This window comes from Cuculus canorus, chromosome 1 (assembly GCF_017976375.1).
Source record: "Cuculus canorus isolate bCucCan1 chromosome 1, bCucCan1.pri, whole genome shotgun sequence".
NCBI lineage: Eukaryota > Metazoa > Chordata > Aves > Cuculiformes > Cuculidae > Cuculus > Cuculus canorus.
The window spans coordinates 164077992-164096543 of NC_071401.1; the positions used below are offsets into that span (position 1 = coordinate 164077992).

Here is an 18552-nt window from a genome sequence, read left to right on the forward strand (position 1 = left end):
CAGTGAAACGAGACTATTTCAACCAATTTCTTACAGCGTAGACCAAAAGTCTTTGCTGCGGATATTTTGCAAATATTCTCATCATATTTGCAAAAGTATGAGCATTTATTCCATTTAACATAAAAATATGCCCAGCAGATGTTTTTATTTTCGGCAAAGCAGCAACAGTAAAGTTTATGTTCTTTTAATTGTATGGTAATTACCAGTCAATAGACAGTAAAAAATAAATAAATTAAATAAGCATCAAATCTCATTTTATACAAGATACTGAGATATTTAATAATTAAAAAGAATATTGGAAATGCTAAGCCAATATTGTGCTGTACATGCTAAAGCTTCCAATGAACATGTTTTAGAAGATATAATTCAAGACATTTTGAATTTGTTCCAAAATGTTTATGATTTCCTTTTATTGTTTCTTAATGAAGATCAATGATGAGAGAGGGTGCACTTTTTCCAACTGTATGGGTCAAATGAGGTACATTTGGCTAACATACAGCCTGGATATATTTTACAGATATAGGGCAGGGTTATAATGAGCAAATGCCACTATATTTACTCCGTAATGATTTATATTTCAGTGTTTCTTCTAACACTAATTTTGAGCTTGGCCTGATTAATTCAGAAGCAGCAGTCGTACTTTCTATGCACCAATAACATTTTCTTGACAAATGATAATTTGCTAGGAGGAAATGGTAGCGTCTTTCAGCTTCTGCTCTGGGCCACGGTCAAAATAAAATTTAAAAATAAAGTTTAAACCCATTTATGTGAATAGCTCTGTTTTTCCACCATAAACCTTCCATTTTAACAGCTCTATTTCATCATAAGTAAAAATTCACTTTATTCTCTGCCACAGTGCACTCGGAACAACTGAGTTGTGGTAAATGTATGTTTTTATTCTAACTGGTATTTTTACAGAGAGGCAATTTGAAATATTTAAATAATGATACATTTTCCCAGATGCCAACCAGTTATAATCACATAGATATCTGCATGATTTCCAAGACAGGAGATCAGACTTGCTGCATTTAGCACTAATTTACCTTTTCTAAATTTAATATATGCATTGATTTAATCTTGTTCTTGTTGATTCACAAAATGTGTTTAGGGAAAAAAACCCAGAAATTATAAAAGCCATATGCAACATGAAGGCCAGATCCAGCTGGCTTTATTCATTTGAAAAGTCAGTTAATTACCTTCAGTAGTAGAATGTGCTTCATAAAATGAGTCGAACTTGATCCTTGATGTCTGTGCTCTAGTTCAACTGAAAAAAAGCTTTATTAATGAAGGGGTAGTAAGCTCTCAGTTGATAGTGCCAGAAATAATTTAGTGTTTTTATGTTACATCCTCATTTGGGTATCCCTTTTTTCTCAAAAAACCTTCCATGTTTTTCTTGTTAAGTAAGTGTTTTTTCTGCTTTGCATTAAGGACAATTTTTAATATTTTTTTGCAATTTTGTATTTCAAAATGTAGACTTATTACCATATTTTAGCTTTTAAGTCAAACACATTTTTATGTACTTCAGTCATATATCATTTTACAGGACAACATTGCCTGGTCTGGACTTGTGAAGTTATTTGATCCCGTGAAATCCCCCAGATGCTATGCAGTTATTGCTCTGAAGAAACAGTCGTGTTTTTTAAGTGGAAGCAAATTGCAGATAGGTTGAAAGCTCTGAACTGATACTGCCGTTCCCTTACTTTTAGTCTGTGATTTGAATTGATTCCTCAAGTGTCCTGTCTGTTTGCATTTCAGCTGCAAAAGCAAGAAGCACAATGCCTCTTGGAATCACAAGAAATAAAAATCTCTTTTGTAAATACCATTGCTTCTGAATGTCAGTTATTAAACAATGTTCAACATCTGTCTCTATTATAAAAGTCATAACCCATATTATGTGATTATTATTTTACAATAGTTTTTGTTTCTTCTTTTTAAGGCTATGTATTAGTACCTCTTCTTTTGATATTTCTAAATCACAAGATCATACCTTCTCAATTTTTACCAGTGACTTGCATCAGCAATGTCAAACTAGCCTTGCCTTTTTCTTTTCTGGATTCCAAAGGTGCATAGTACAAACAGAAAAATAACTGCTCTGTAAACAAAAGGTTCATAGACTAAATAGGATCTTTGTACATCCCTTTTCTGCAGGTTGTCAGGAGCAGCTTATTTATAGAGGAACCTAGAAGAGCCTAGATAATAACTACCTGCAGCAAGAACTTTTGTTCTTCCTTCAGGCATGTTCCTGGCATGCACTTATTTGCCTGTCGCTCTGAAAGGAAATAAATGTGTGTACTCTAATCCAGTGGGAGATTTCCCAGTGCTTAAGAATCATCTGCCCTGCTGGAGTTCACTCTGTAATCCTTGGTTTTTATCAGAAAGCTGTTATCTGGCCCAAATGTGTTGGATATAAATACTTAGCAAGTGAACTTGCTAGGCAGATTCCTATTGGCTGTCCTGCGTTCATGAGGGGGAAATTTATTTGTTGATGCTTTTATCTCAGTGGGTTGCCTAATTAAACTTGCAGATTTTCCATCAATTAAAAAGAGAAAAGTTTCTATTCTAAGTCCTAGTGCTTTTATTAGAATTTTCTAGCATATATAAAACACAATTAACTACCAGTGTACGGGGGAAAAAGGACAACAAATAAATAATAAAATACAGCACTAAAGAAGGAAAAGGGAGAATGCAGCCTTGGTGGGCAGAAGATGAGAATAGCAGAAAATATTTTTCTATTAATTCTCTAATGATAGTAATAGTCATGGGAATCAGACCGAGATTCAGATCTGAGTAGGAACAAATCTTACTCTGTTTCAGTCTGCAAAATATAATGAGAGCTTGTGAACGTGGCCATTCAAGAAAAGAGAAGTAAGGTATTTTTCTAACAAGTCACATCTTTCTTGGTGTGTTCAGTTGCAAGAAATTCTTTTTTTTTTTGGTGGTGTAAGTTCACTGCTGTCTATTTTAGGAGTCCCAATCCTTATTAGCTCCTTGGATCCAGTATGAGCTTCTCACATTTTTTTGGTCCCAGAACATTCAGTCCTTAGGGCTGCCAAACACCTGCAATACTCAAGGAAAATAATAGAAGTTGCAGGTGTTCACAGCATCTTTGGAGTCGAGCTAAGAAAAGAAAATGAGGCCTTCCATTTATGCCACTTTTTGTTATACAGGGAGCACTGAGGAAACTAACAAGCTGGTAGATTATTTTCCTAGGAGAGGAATCAAAAGAAATAAAAATCCTTTCCTAACCTCTAAGCATCTGGAAGGAAAATATCCAATAATACCTGACATAAAAAGGCAATCCAAAGTACATGATGTTAAAAAAGAAAAAAAAGAGATAAAAAAAATGTTATAAAAATAAGTTTTATTTTATTATGTTCTGCTAAGACATGATGATTAATTACTAGTGAAGTATTAGAATGTCATCATCCCAGTCTTATATGTTGGAAAACCTAATTTGGGGATGAAATTGTCTTTTTGTATTAGTAATTGATGCTTCTGCTTTTCTGGTCAAATACTAAAAACTGAGGTGTGTGATGTCCAAAAGAAAAAAGAACCGTTCCTCACTGAAATCAAGTGCTTTGAAGCACTTTGAATTACCCTGTTATGGCCAAAAAAACACTTGTTTCAGCAAGCTCCACTTGAACATAGTTGAAATTTTATAAGGTATACAAAGTATTACTAATTTTATGTGCTATTTTAATATGTGTAATGCTACCTAAATACAAAGTTACATTCTCACTACTATCTTAAGTGGACATTTGCAAAGATTTAGAATAACAAGCACATCTCTAGGATTAGCTCAAGTACTTATTCACTGATTCAAAAAGGTCTGAATTAATTTGTGGGTCCCCCACCCCCCCAGCAACTTTTCAGGCCCTTTCAGTAGTTTTCATGCACTTTGTAGTCTATGCAGGCATCGGCAGAGGCTGTTTGCTTCTTAGAATGATAACTATCGAGAGGTTTATAGGACGAGTTTGCATTCAGCAAAGTCAGTTGCTGTCTGCTCTCAAAACTGTTTCGAAGCTTTGGATGCTGGAATACTTATGAGCTTTTCCATTTACATAATGGAAAAATCCCTCACAGTAATCAAGATGAATAAAATGATTTTTCTTCACAGTTATTGCTAAAAGTTCTTCCATAATGTAAACTGTATCCTAAATATGATGAAGTCTTTTGATAGAAAAGATATTCCATTTTCCTTCTGTGTGACAGAGAGCTGTCTGTCTGATATGCTCCCTAAGGTATAGCGGATACATCTGCTTTCCCTCAGCTGTTTGCCTGATTCTGTTTGTGGCACACTTGTGCATTCTGTGGCAGATTTTCAGTGTTTTATTTATTTTTCTTAGGGCTGAAACCTGTTCTTGGATGGAGAAACAAGAGTATACACAGAGTATGCGTGCAACCTCAATATCCAAGAGTATGTTGTAGCTCTAAGATCTCCAAGCCTACTATTGTAACAGCAAACTTTAATTCTGCAGTTCTTATTCATACCTTAGAACATTATAACACAAAAAAAAATTGTGCTTTTAGTTTCTGAGATTTTAGTTTTGAAGTTTTTTTCTGATTAAATGTAAGTATTTTTTACTATGGATTATCTTTTTCATTTACATTATTTATATATTATGATTTACTGTTAAAACAACAACTATTTGCTTAGAGTTAAAATGCTTTTTGCTATGTCAGTGGAGTTAGAATCTTGAAACTCAAAGTCCATGTGGCCTATGATGGCTTAAAATCTGCTCAAGAGAAGCATTTTAACTGTGTTTGGCTTGGTGGCAGGTTTTTTGATGATTAGAATATTCTTTCCTATCAGTACTTATTGGGTCAGATTTACTTTTTTCCTAAAAACCATCCTAAGTGCCATTATATTGCCAGAAATCACTTATACTAATGCTAAGTAGTAAAGTAGGACAAGCACCAAGAAAGTCTTCCCTGCTTATATGTGAAATAGCCAACTTAGTAAGATGCTTCAGACTTTCTTTTCTCCAGGAAGTAGCTGAATACCCCATCTTTGTTACCATCTTTAAATCTCTTTATCATGGAACCACAGAGTCATAGAATCATTTGTTTGGAAAAGACTGTTGAGATCAAGTCCAACCATACCTGTCCACTGCTAAACCATGTCCCTAAGCACCACATCTACCCGTCTTTTAAACAACTCCAGGGATGGTGACTCAGCCACCTCCCTGGGCAGCCTCTGCCAGTGCCTGATAACACTTTGGTAAAGAAATTTTTCGTGATGTCTAATCTGAACGTCCCCTGGTGCAACTTGAGGCCATTTCCTCTTGTCCTATCACTAGTTACTCAGGAGAAGAGACCAATACGCATGTCGCTACAGCCTCCTTTCAGGGAATTGTAGACAGTGATAAGGTCTCCCCTCAGCCTTGTCTTCCCCAGGCTAAACAACCTCAGTTCCCTCAGCTACTCCTCATAAGACTTGTTCTCCAGCCCCTTCACCAGCATTGTTGCTCTTCTCTGGACACGCTCCAGTGCCTCGATGTCCTTCTTGTAGTGAGGGGCCCAAAACTGCACGTGGTATTCGAGACTCAGCCTCACCAATGCTGAGTACAGGGGCACAATCACTTCTCTGGTTCTGCTGGCCACACTGTTCCTGATAGAGGCCAGGATGCCGTTGGCCTTCTTGACCACTTGGGCACACTGCTGACTCATCGCATGTGTCTTAAAATTCTTACGGATATATGTCCTTCTTGCTGCTATATATATCCTAGTGCTCTGAAAAAAAGAGGAATCCATGCTATGCTATGAGCCATGAAGATTTTTTTGTGTGTCAATTATCACATCGGAAGTGAAGTATAGTTGCCCAGACCTTTAAATTGGCCGCCTAACACTTGGAACTATGACTTCAGGTTCCTTAGCTTCTGAGATCCATTGAAATTTTGCAGTTTCCAAGATTACTATATTTTCTGCCAAGTAGGAGCATGGCCTAATTCTCTGGGATTCAGCTGCAGTTCCCTTACTATCTTAATCTGAGATAACCAGCTCAGGTTAGTGACTCTATATAATTTATCTCCAGGTAACTGCTGAATAAGTTGGTTTCTTTGAATCTGCTTATCCCTGATTGTTACTTTGTCAATGTTGTATTTTAGAGTACTCTAATAAAAGAAGTAAAATCTTTATGAGATTTAGGAAGCCTCAGTGAAGTTGCACTGCAGTAATACTTCTTGTTGCCTTCTCCCTTAAAGCCTTGGAATTAATTCCTCATCAGACAGATTAATAAGCATCAGACAGCCTCAGTGGCGTACGTTATTAAAAACTTCAGGAGTCGTCTTCGATTCAGGAGCTCTGAGGCATTTTCTTCACAGAAATTCACAGTTCACTTTATCATTAAACTCAAACATCCAAGGAAACCCACAAACATAATGAAGATTTGCCTCAAACTGTTAGCACATACTGATGTACACCAGTCTCCCTATTATACATCTGCATCCTCCTCAAGGCAGTCTGCAATGTTTGTGTCAAACTGGAGAGGAACAGACACTTGTCTCAGCATCCCTGTGATGTTGTTCATAAAATCTGTAAGAGAATTACCCCCTGCTGTCTGCTTTATGTTAAAAGGCAACAAAACTCATAGAGTGGGTAGGTTCCAAAGATTTCTTCAGCTATCATTATCAAAATTCATGTAACAAACTGCTTCAATCAGTTCAGTCTGTTAATTACTTCAGTCAATACTTAATAGGCATACAAAATTTTGTCCTGTGCCTTATAGTCATTAGACAGACCTTTCTCACACTACAGTTTTGTTACTCACCAAACCAGTAAATTACTTCAACTAATTGCTGTGAGAGTGAGATACTTCTAGATTTACATCTTTTTTTTTTAATTATAATTTTAAGTTGTTTTATCCAAGTGGAATCCTGCTACATACCATCATTTCCTCAGAACTGTGGATTCGAAGGGAATGAGAAAATGGTTTCTAGATTAACAATGAAATTTAGAAAAATTGTAATTGTACTTCATAAGTGTGTTCTTGGGTAGGAAAGCGCAGTATATGTGCAGGCTGCATCATGAGGCATGCCGCTGGCCAGAAGTTGTCAAATTCACAAGAACAAAACACGTAGGCAAGGTTCATAGGCGTGGACAAAATATCTCAAAGATTTGCAGTTACCCTAAAGTATATTGCTGTTCTTTACAAACTGTAGGAACAGTGTAATTATCTTACTCAGTGGAAATACAGGAAAGCATGATCTTTCTGCAAGTAAACAGGAGATTTAGTTTTTAAACTTAGCTAACAATCTACGAACTAGCTGCCAAAGTGAAATTTTTTTTCTTAGGGCAGCAATCTGATTGACCCCAGGAAATAAATCTGTTTTCTACATAACATTTATTTTGTAGTTGTTGCATAATCCATAGCTTTGGTCTGTGCTTGCTTTTCCTTTTTTAATAGTTTATCATCAAATTATCTCTTTTCAGTCCTTTGCAATTACAGTCATAGTGGCTGTGTACAGTAAGCAAGGACTTTGAATTTCCTTTTGTATGTAACACATGCTAACAAAATACAATTATTTAATATCTTTGTTTAAAATTAACAGACTGTCCAAAAGCAAAAATTACTTCTAAATTTAACTATAATTTATCTGTGGATTAAGAAATGTGAAAACTCTGTAAACTTTCAACTTTTCATTACAAAATTCTCAGGTTTATGTATCATTCCCTTTGCATCTAGACCAAAATGAACTTATTCATGTAGATAAAGATGTTGTCAGGGCAGTTGGTATTTGGTTTCACATGGAATTTATCAAGGAAATCAAGATGCAGTAAATCTAGTGAGCCAACAAATCAGATTGTTAGACTGAAGCTCAGATTGCTTTAACACGCAAACTGTCAGCTCTTTCATGAATCACTGATGAAAAGAGCAAAGCTGTCTGCTTACTGAATAACTCAGTAGTAGAGAAAATTCCAAATAAGAAGGAGCAGTGATCACCTCTCCTGATTACGTAAATCTTCAGGAATAATAATTAAAATGTACAGTTGTAAATCAATGTTGTTTATTACACCTCCTATTATTACAGTAATGAATAAAGACTGACAGCAGAAGCAGCCATGCTGTTTCTTAACTATAAATCCTAAATTCACTTGTTAGTCTTAGAAAGGCTGAAGTCATCAAGAGGACACACAGATGTTAAAAAGTATAGAATGAACTGTACCTCGCATGGGTAAATTTGCTGATCTTTCTATATGCTAAGGCATGAGTATCAAGAACTTAACGAACAAAATACTGAATGGACAGCATATAAACTAAGTTTTATCAATTTTAAGCTCTTCAATGTTTATTTATTGGCAGACTATTATTAGCTAGGAAGGGTTATAAAGGTGATTTCAGCAAAACTGTTGCTATTCTGATTTATGATTTTTTTAAAAAAAGCAAATTAAAAAATGTTTTTTAATTTTTCCATAAATTTTAGTTTTCATTTGAGAATATGAATAATGGTACAGAACCATACAGTGAAAATGCATATCAGTAAGATTATCCCTAGGCATACACTTAATTTAAGTAAAAGAATGTCTGGCCAACAAGAACTTTAGCAAATTGCTCTTCTGCTTTTTTAAAAGAGTCATATTTCTTAATAAAGACATGCTTCTCTAGTGATGTTGAACTTTGCATTTTAGTAAACAGAATTTGATTGAATTTATTTAGAAAAAGAAGGTATTCAAAGAATAAACTTTGCAAAATGCCACTTTGTTCCTGCACTTATCCTTAATATTGCAGAAGTAAGAGAAATGTAACAAGTATAGAGGTGATTTTTTTTTTTATAACCATTTCATTTGCACTAGTTGATTGCATGAATCAAGTTTTCTGTCATCTATCTAAACACCAGTTATTGAAATCATGAGTTATGAAGAAAAGATAATTTCCTAAATCAGACACTTAAATAACATTGAAATTGAAATCATAACTTTTTGAAAGACATCCAGCCCTTTGAGGAATTTTAATTTGTCTGTATAGAAAAGAAGGACAATTCCAAGCATTCAGCATTATTTTAAAACTCCATATATAAAACATTAACAGATATTAATACCAAACGAACTGTTAGATACACTTACATCGTGAAGACCTGAGTTCTCTCCATTTGAGCCACTGGCGAATTTCTGTTGATTTCTATGGGAACCAGCTTGGATACAAAACAATCTGCTGAAGACAAACAGTATGGATGATCAAATGTCTTTTGTACAAAGACAGTTCCAAATTTACGTCTGTGAAGGCAAAGAGATTGTATTCACTTCCTTTATCCATAAATATTGAAGTTGAACATAGAGAAACTATTGTGAACACTAGTTCATCATTGAAATCTTTCTGACGTATAGTAGGAGAAGGTCCAAATGTTTGTTGTTTGTTTTTTTTATTTCAGATAATATATTTTTAGTGCATTAAAAATCTCAAGATCTTTTCTGCACTCACTGGTCCTTTAATAACAAGAGCAGTGATTACAGTAATATAGAGTTAAATGACACTTATTGTTCCTAAGAATAAGTCAAGTGCCACAGCCTGTACTTTCAGTGAAGACACGGGTAAAATTCCCACAAACTCTATTGTAACTGTTCTTATGAACAAGTAAGATTTAGCCTTAGTTCTTCAAAAAGCAACATTTGTTACAGTACTTTAATGGAATACCTTCATAGCAAGATTTTACTGTAAACCTGTATTTCCCTATATTTCCCTTCCTTCCCTTCCTCTGTGCAGAAATTTTATAGAATGTTGTAAAATAAAGAAATTAATTTATATGAATGATAGGTTTCCCCAGTTAGCCACCCCTATCAGCACTTTGCGGGCAGTAGATCTCTTATTCAGGAACTGTGTGTTAAAGAAATTAATGCTAATTAATAACTCTCTGCACAACCCATAAATTCAATACAGAACCATTTCTACAGAAACGTAGATGGAGAGACATAAATTTTGATTGCCTTTTACAATTCCTTTTAAGGTGCATTTTCAGAATGGATTTCTATGGAAAACATTTTTTAAATGTGATTTTTATTGAAAAAAATTTCCGGAAGGACTTGAAAATTATGTAACTGGACGTAGGATCTCAATAATTAATGAAAATAATCTTTCAGGCTGTCAGTGGGAATAACTTTTAAATTTTCCTCTTTGTTATGATTTAGCATTAGCTTTAAGGCAACATAGATTAAGTAAATCTAAAATGTATCGCAAGTATTCACTCGCTTCTAGTGTATTATTGAAATATTGCAGTTTCATATGTTGCTAATTTATTTTTCCTTGGCAAACTGTACCTAAGTTTCTGGAAGAGCAAATCTAGGAACATTTATGTTTTAACACATTAATGTTTTACACTGTTATTGATTGAAATAGGAATGCTGTGGTACAGTAAATAATGTAGCATTTCTCCATTAAAAAAGCCGCCAAAACAAATCCGAATATGTGCAAGAGATTATGGTTCCCAGTAAGCACTTAGTTTCTTTACCAGTTTGTCATCAGAAGTTAATGTCAAATTAATTCACTGCTTTTCAGTCAGTTAAGGTTTGAGACCAGCTTTACATTCAGATTCTCCAGCTCAGGAGAGGAAAGATAGAGCTGCTTTACACCTTGTAAAAGTGCAGTATTATTACCTTGGGTCTCAGAGGCCATGTAAGCCTGTTAGTATGGTATTACCCCAAATTAACTCTGTGCTTTGCAGCATTGCCAGTTGACTCTAGTGAAGTGCTGCCTGGATACAGCTGTACTCCTGCATAGGTCAGAGGAGGAGCACGTGTATCCCCTGAGTTTTTGAGACAGGAGCATGATCTAGAAGAATAAAGAAGGAAGATCTTTATTGCTTCTGGTCTCCCACCAACTGTTTTATGCCTTCGAGGACTTTGGGCTAAGAGTTTTCTCTTAATGTAGCAATGAACAGCTTGCACAATGCACGTGACTGATGAGCAGGCCAGGAATGGCTCGTGTAAAACTGTTCTGTGTAACTAGTGTCTGGGACATGCTGCCACTGCTGGGTAATTCCAGTTGTGGAAGTCACCGTGATTTGTACCTGATGTGTTTAGTCACTGAAGCGAGTAGTCTTAATAATGCAGTGGAGTGGTCAGTAATTTAGGGAACTGTTCTCTTCTACAATGATCTTCTCCAAGCAATGCTTGTCCTAGCTAATGTCAAGCATGGTTTGGTTTCTCACCTCCAGAAAAGTTCTAGCATGCAGTTGTTATGGTCCTGAATATTAAGGACCTCAAATACTCACCTGCTAAGGTATTTTTTCCTATATTTTCACTCTATGTGTGCAAGTCATTGGATCCAGCTGATGAGACAGTAGTTAAACACTGTAGACAGAAATATAAATACACAGTAATAGAAAAAATCTGGTGATCTACAGACTCCCTGTCTTACTCAAATACCTTCAATAAGAACACTTTCCAGGTCTGAGTGTCAGATCTCTAAAACTTAAAGAAAGTGCTTTACAGAAAACAATTCTGTTCTTGGAAAAAGTAGGAGGGGTCCAGACTGAATGCACACACTTTGGTGTATCCATTAAAAAATATACGTTAAGAGTCCTTAGTCCAGTTTTCATTTTGGAGATTGTTTCTCATTAATTCTCATTTTGCTTCCTTGAGATTTTTCTTCTTACTTTCTTTTTCAAGGATATGATCAGTGCTGTATATCAGCAGTGATGGCCAGACCTCAGTGTGCAAAATACAATGACATTTTCTGGAAAGGCACATGTATTGTGTATTACTAAAACTAAGGAGTATGCATGGACTTCATCTAGGAGATAAATTAAAATACTGTCTAAAATCCGCTAGGTTTTCACTGCAAAGAATAGATAAGTTTTCATTTTTTGTCTTTTTGTTTCCCAAACATACTGTTGCAGGACTTACTTTGTCTTCTAGGAGAAGCGACATTGTGCCTTGCAATGCAGCAGGACATACTATTCCAGTTGTTCTTAGCAATTTTTTATTGAACCAGAGTGCTTCCCTTGAACAGCAGATTCACAGGCTTGCCACTGCTTATCATTCCCAGGTTGCCTACTTAAAATAAACAAAAAAAATAAAAAGAAAAAATCCAATTTTAGACAGTTCAGACAGGTGACTGTTATTCTGTGTGATAAATGATAAACATCCTCTTTTGTTGGCAGAAAAGGACCTTGGACGTACACTGCCTGCATTATCACTACATTTGCATTCTGACAGTCGTCTTCAAAACAAAATGTTCTTTAAAGTGCTTTTCAAACACTGACCTTCACTCTTGAAACATGTCTTCAGGGACACTATACTTTTGTATTAGATTTGTCATTTTTATCTTTTATATGTAACTTTCATGGACTTTTCAACCGTTCTTCTTCATTTATTTTCTTCAGCTATAATGGACTGTTGGAGAGAAGTACCCTTTTCCAGCTGAAATAAAGTTTGTAACATATATTTTCAAATAAGCTTTCATATAGAAAAGAAATCTGAAATTTGCTGAGAACATCTCTGCCTATTACAAACAGATTTAGACTTAGAAAGTTCCAGTGCCAATATACACAGTAGCTTCCTTCAGCTGTATGGCTTCTGAAAGCAAAACAGTGATGTACTGAGCAACATGCATTGCGGTGGTCAGCTCTCCCAAAAAACAAGTCAAATTGTTCTACATAGGCAGCTTTATGTAAGGCACAACTTATCAACAAAAACCTGAAATCCCTAATGTTTGTTATAAAAATTAGCTACAGTCCTATTAAAATTTTAAAGTTCTTTCTCATTCTTTTTATATCTGATCAAGGTATCTTGTGTTGAAAGTGATCTTAGAAGTGTTTATATTTAGTTCCCGAAAAATTCTGTATTTAGCTGCCTTGTTGAAATATCAGATCTTTCTACCTCTGCAAATTGTTGCTACAAAGATGCCTTAAAATGCACACAGGTACTAAATTACTTCCCATAACAAAACAAGCATGCTTCAGTAAACGCTATCAGAAGAGTACTACAAAATGTTCCCATTTTCTGGACTGAATGTCATCTTCCTTTATATAAGGAATATTTTACATTGAGTGTGTATGTGCTACAGAGAAGAACAGAAAAACGTTGTGACAGATTGATCGGTTAATTTAACTTTTTATTTGGGTTATATGAATTCCACTTCTGTGTAAAATACATGAACAACTTAGATCTAATTTAAATCTGATTTGAAGAGCTAAAAATCAGCCTTCAAGATGCGGGCATCATTCTGTTTCATTGCTTGCTGCTGAATTCCCCCTGCTTGCTGCTGAATTCTGACTAGCAGATCGTATTTATCACTCGTATTTGTTGTCTTGAAATATGTATTCATTTCTTCAGGGAATAACTGCTGGCTTGCAGATGGTTCACAAATGGTATGGAATTATTATTTACATTTTCCACTGCTTTGTTTTCTGGCTGGATAATTTCTGCAGCAAAGCAAGATCTGTTTCTGCAGCTCATCTGCTTTGCCTCACTAGGCTAGTCCTGTTTAAGTCATGAGGCGCTTCATTGTAGTAAAAATAAGTGCGAAATATCTTAGAGGATCATGAGCTAGAACAGCAAGAATGGTAAATTGAAGGGAGGGGATTAATAATGGATTATGAATTATAAACTATATTTCTGGCAGCTATTACAGCATATGATCAAAATTAGCAGTTGTAACTACTCATTTAATGAGGATCATTTACAAATGTATTTATGGAACATGTACACAAAATAGGCACAGACAAAGCCAAAGAAATATGCTTTAAAAACCAAATCGATAGTTAAAGTAAATATTTCTGAAACATATTTGCCCCAGACTTCTCTGCAAGATAAATTTGGTATGCATAATATACACATTTAATATTTATATTCATATCATGATCAAATTAGAATGCCCTGAACCAATAACAGAGAGGCTAGGAAGGAAATTCAGACATTTGATTCCAGAAAGAACATTGCATGATATCTAGGCTGAGCATTCAAAGCAAGCACATGAAAAATAGCCAAATATATAGTGAATCGGACATACCACAGGATGTTTTGGAAACACAGCAACAGAAACAATGGAAACTTTTTAGACTTTGTTTAACTAGAACAGAAAACAAAAGCAAGACTAATTTAATCAATTAATGAGAAAAATATGTTGACCATTTGGAACACAGCAAATGTAAACCAAAATAATTGAACAGAACGAAAAGGATATTTTTTTCTGGTTAGTGTATCTATTTTTACACATTGTATGCTCAACACACAAAAAAGTTTTGTAAATAATTACCTCTAATGGGAAAACTTGAAGCCAACTCAGTGGGTGTTAAAGATGTGAGGCAACGTGTTTGACTCAAATCTGCTTGAATAGAACTATTTGATTTACAAAAATTATTATGCTTGTACTGTCATCGTGTACATACCTTGCAACACGGTGCTTTGAACAGCACAGAATGATGAATTTCTGTCATTAATTCTGCTGTGTCTCGATGTATTTCACAGTTTTTACAAATACATCAGGATTTGATGAAAGTTGCAGTTTAGGCAAACTCATAGTAATGTTTCCATTAAGTTTTCTCATGTTTCTCGACTTTCACTTTCAATTTCTTTTTTTCATTTCCGAAAAAGAAAGACATCTTGTCTTTTTGTGTTGTTTTAGTAAATATTCCCACTGCTCTCTCTTGAATATGTGATGCTATAAAAGGAATATCTTCTCAATTTAAATCCATTATATCAATCAATAACATGAAACTCAAAGTTATTGCATAGTAATCTCAAGATTCTTTTTCTTCCCATATCCAATCCCCTTATGCAAGCCTATTTTAATACTGGAATGCTTGGGGAAGGAGCAGTGTTGAAAATCCTTATTCAGTTTTCTTAGAATGTATTTTCTGTTTGCTGTTTTTCCTATAAGTCCTGTGACAAATCCAGGGCTAGTGTCTGAGCATTCTCTTTTTATTTATTGGGCGTGAGAGAGTCCATTCATATTGCTCCTCTGCATAAGCAATGTGAAACAACTAAGGAGGAGCTGTTCCCACTCACACCTAAGCAAGGACCGTTTCAACCTGTCTTCCTTTTCTGACTATCAGCCATTCAGAAGTCAGTATTTTCAATGGTTTAAACCAAAAGTTTATTTATTGGTTTATTTTGATGTATGTTCTGCTTTCTGAACTTCACGGTTCAGCTCAGCCACTGCTTAAATAGGATAATACATGTTTAAAATGTGGAAGAGATTCTCTTATAACCACTTGACTCCAAATACTGGCATTTCAAGGGAAACTGCCAAATGTGATTCCATAGTGCTGCATGCCAAAAGCAGAAAATCCTGGCAGCAGAAGAAAGGGCTGGAGTCCACGAGGTCTAAGGCTCTATCTTCTACTAAGATATTTCCATGCACCAGGGAAGTCACTCTGACTTTCCTGATACATGAAATGTTGCATGTTAGCAAGTTTTAAACAAGAATATTTGTGGGAATATTTTATAACCATTTCTATGAAGGACACACGAAGGAACGTGTTAGTTTCAATGTTTTAATCAGTTACAAAGATTTTTTTAAATTTTTTGAGAAACAGGGACAAGTGGCGGAATTCCTCAGTTTGGGTTCTTTCTGCAGTTAGATAACTACTGAAAGGAGATTTTTCTGAACTTTATGAAATATGTTTGTCATGTAGTACTACTCTTCTTTAAGAATTTGTTAGTTTTCTCGATATATTTTTAGATTTTCCTTTGTTGGAATGAAAATTGATCACCAGTCAAATAATCAATATTCCTACCTATATTGCTACCAGTCCAGGATTTCCTGTACAGCCTATGCAAAAAGAAAAAGTGAATTTATGAGGACGCAGTGCCTCTGTGTGTGACCTAAAACCAAAACCTCTTTTATTCAGTGGAAAATACAAGGGATTTTCCTGATCTTAATAACTTTTATATGGCATGTAGCAAGGACACCAGTACATTTTCCATCATAAACAAGTCTCAACAATGTAGAAGAGTTCTCATACATTTTTCCCACTAAGTTAAATTAAGGAGTTTTTTTTAAATAGAAATGCTCTTTTTATTGTCATAATAAGTACAATAAGCAGAAAATCAACCCCCTGGCACAGCATCCTTTTCACCGTATAAAACAAATTTTGAATGTCAGAGTATCAAGCCTTCAAGGCATCAACTTTTAAAGTCACTCCCACACAGTAACTAAGGAATGTTGCAGTTATCTTAAAAGAAAAGTAAAATGCTTACATCTGCCAAGAAAAGAAACTTAGGTTCCGTCTGCTAGATTTCCCTTCTTTCAGACTTCACATTTGTGCCTGAATAGGTGTAACCATGTGTGGTATTATTATATATTTTTAAAGTCCTACCTGGACTGGAAGTCTTACTGGAAAAGAAACCTATGTATTCAAGTATTGAACTAGACGTTGCTCTTGGTCCACCGGAATTTGTTCAGCTATGGTCTCAGGTTCCATGGAGCCCTCTGTTAAGCTTGTGACTTACTCCAGTTCAAAACACCGTCTGCACTATAGCTTCCCCAAAAATGGAAGTAATTGACAGAGGCTTGTTGTACAAGATCAGTATGGATTGTTTTCCCCATAAGAAAACTTAGGTTATATTATACCACAGTAATTGCAGAATGATGATGATATCAACTTGCCAGGTTTCTGGCAATTTTCCAGTCTTCTAAGTTGGCAGATCTCAGAAATCCATTTAGGTCTCTCAGAATATAAATTTTAGCATTTGCACATGGATTTAGTTCACGACTCAAAGTTTCCTGTTCAAAGTCCAGAAATTCTCTCCCCTAAATCCAGGCCGAATACCTGTGAAGGTTCAGAGAAAATCCGCGGAGCTCTCCTCTGAGAGTAAAGAAGTGAGATGTTACAAGACCATCTAACAGGGAATGGAAAGAATGACATTTATAGCCTTGTGTGCAGTAGATCATCGATCATCATAGATAACCAGCTTTCCTCTGTCCTACCCTTCTGGTCTCCCATGTCTCTATATACAGTCTGGCTCAGGATTCCACGCCTCCCATTCCATATTTTGTAACATTGTCCACAGTAACTCACAGCATACAGCCTTTCAAAGAATATAATAACAAACTTAAAGCTGGTGGGAAGATGGGCATTAAAATGGTACGAGACATGACTTCACCGTGTTCCAGCTCACCCACTTTTACCCATTCTCTGCTTCCCACCTGCCACTTTCCCTCCACGCTTGAGACTGCTACCCTTTCATCCTTCTCTGTGACTGAATCCGTTGCCTGTGCATCCAAGGACACTCAGGCTCCACTGCATTAGGATACTTTTATGCAAAAATAATGGTACTGAAGGTAATAAATTGGCACAGAGCTTGATATCCAATCTAATAGGTGACCTTCACTGACTAGAAACAAATGGGCTAAATGATCCTTTGAAAGCCTTTGCAGACCCATATTTTTATGTCTCTGTCCCAGTGTATCACTGTATCATCTTCCAAAAGTTTTACTTTCCTTGTTGAAATTGGAAGCAATAGTTTCCATAATGTCAGGATTCAAATCTTCCCAGTCTCCTGCTCAGACACTGAGGATTTTCGCATATTTTGAAATAAGGTTAGTACTAGAACCCATAGGGACGTAAAGAATATGCTCATATGTGTTTCCTTCCAGATTCTGACCCTAGGCATATTCAAATACATTTTCACACCTGTTTAGTAAAGGAGAGAATGGAGACAAATATAATAAACTCTGTTTTGCAGATGAATGAAAGAAGAAATAGATGCTCTCCTCTTATATGCCAGCTTTCTTACATAGAGGACAACTGTATTCACCTTTTCATGACAGGATTTCTGAAGCAAGATGTTCTTTCATTAACCTACAGTTTTTTCCCTATCTACAACAGTGACTTCACAGATTAAGATTATCATATAAGTTAAAGACATACCTCACAGGAATGAGTAAATTAGTAATTTTTAAAGCGTATTTTTATGATTTGGATTTGAAAGTTTATTTAAATAAACTGACATTCTTTAAAAACATGTAATTAAATTGGCATTCAGACCTAAAGCTTGTTATGATACAATTCTGCACTCTGAAACACGGAAAAAAATTGATGGACTAATGAGAAACAGCAAAGAATAAAAAAAAATTTAGAAGTTTAAATTTAGTATTGAGATGGTTTATGTTCTTTTCTATGGACAAAATACAGTGTTATGCGTCTTCATTTTTGACCATGGTTCTTTTGTGTCTTTCATCTAAACTAGTGGGGAGTCACATACTTCAGATACTCGTGCAAAAGCCATAGGGAATTGTGTTCTGGTGAAGCTCGCGTTACAGCGTGCTGTTAGCTTACAACTTGGGCACTGAAGTCATGGTCTGACTACACATATAGATACTGTGGTGCAAGATCGAAAATCGCACAGTGTAAAGACAGCTTTAACACCATATTTCATGCTCTTAATTTTGTGAAACAATGGTTGCATGCCCACACCTGCTCTGGATCAAAAGTGTGTTACTGGGTGGTCAGGAAGTGCATCAGGTGTTAATGACCAGGATATTACAGCCTAAGCCAGGCATTTGTCAAGCACTTTGATTCCCGATCAGTGCAGGATGCCAGGAGGGAAGCTAACTAAAGAAATGCTAGAATGATAAATATGATTGTTTAAAAGTATCTGAAATCCTAGAGA

At 35.5% G+C, this 18552-nt stretch overlaps 1 protein-coding gene across 2 annotated transcripts in view; it reads left to right on the top strand.

The window, feature by feature from the left end:
* The window catches only part of METTL25 (methyltransferase like 25), a 61070-nt gene extending 57903 nt beyond the window's left edge, over positions 1-3167 (top strand). Inside the window, exon 12 of one of the 2 annotated variants that reach the window (XM_054062476.1) lies at positions 1526-3167. In XM_054062476.1, the coding sequence (XP_053918451.1) occupies positions 1526-1669 (144 nt within the window). In that variant the 3' untranslated portion in view covers positions 1670-3167. The remainder of the gene's footprint in view (positions 1-1525) is intronic. The other variant, XM_054062485.1, reaches the window with a different exon arrangement.
* The last annotated feature ends 15385 nt before the right edge of the window (positions 3168-18552 follow it).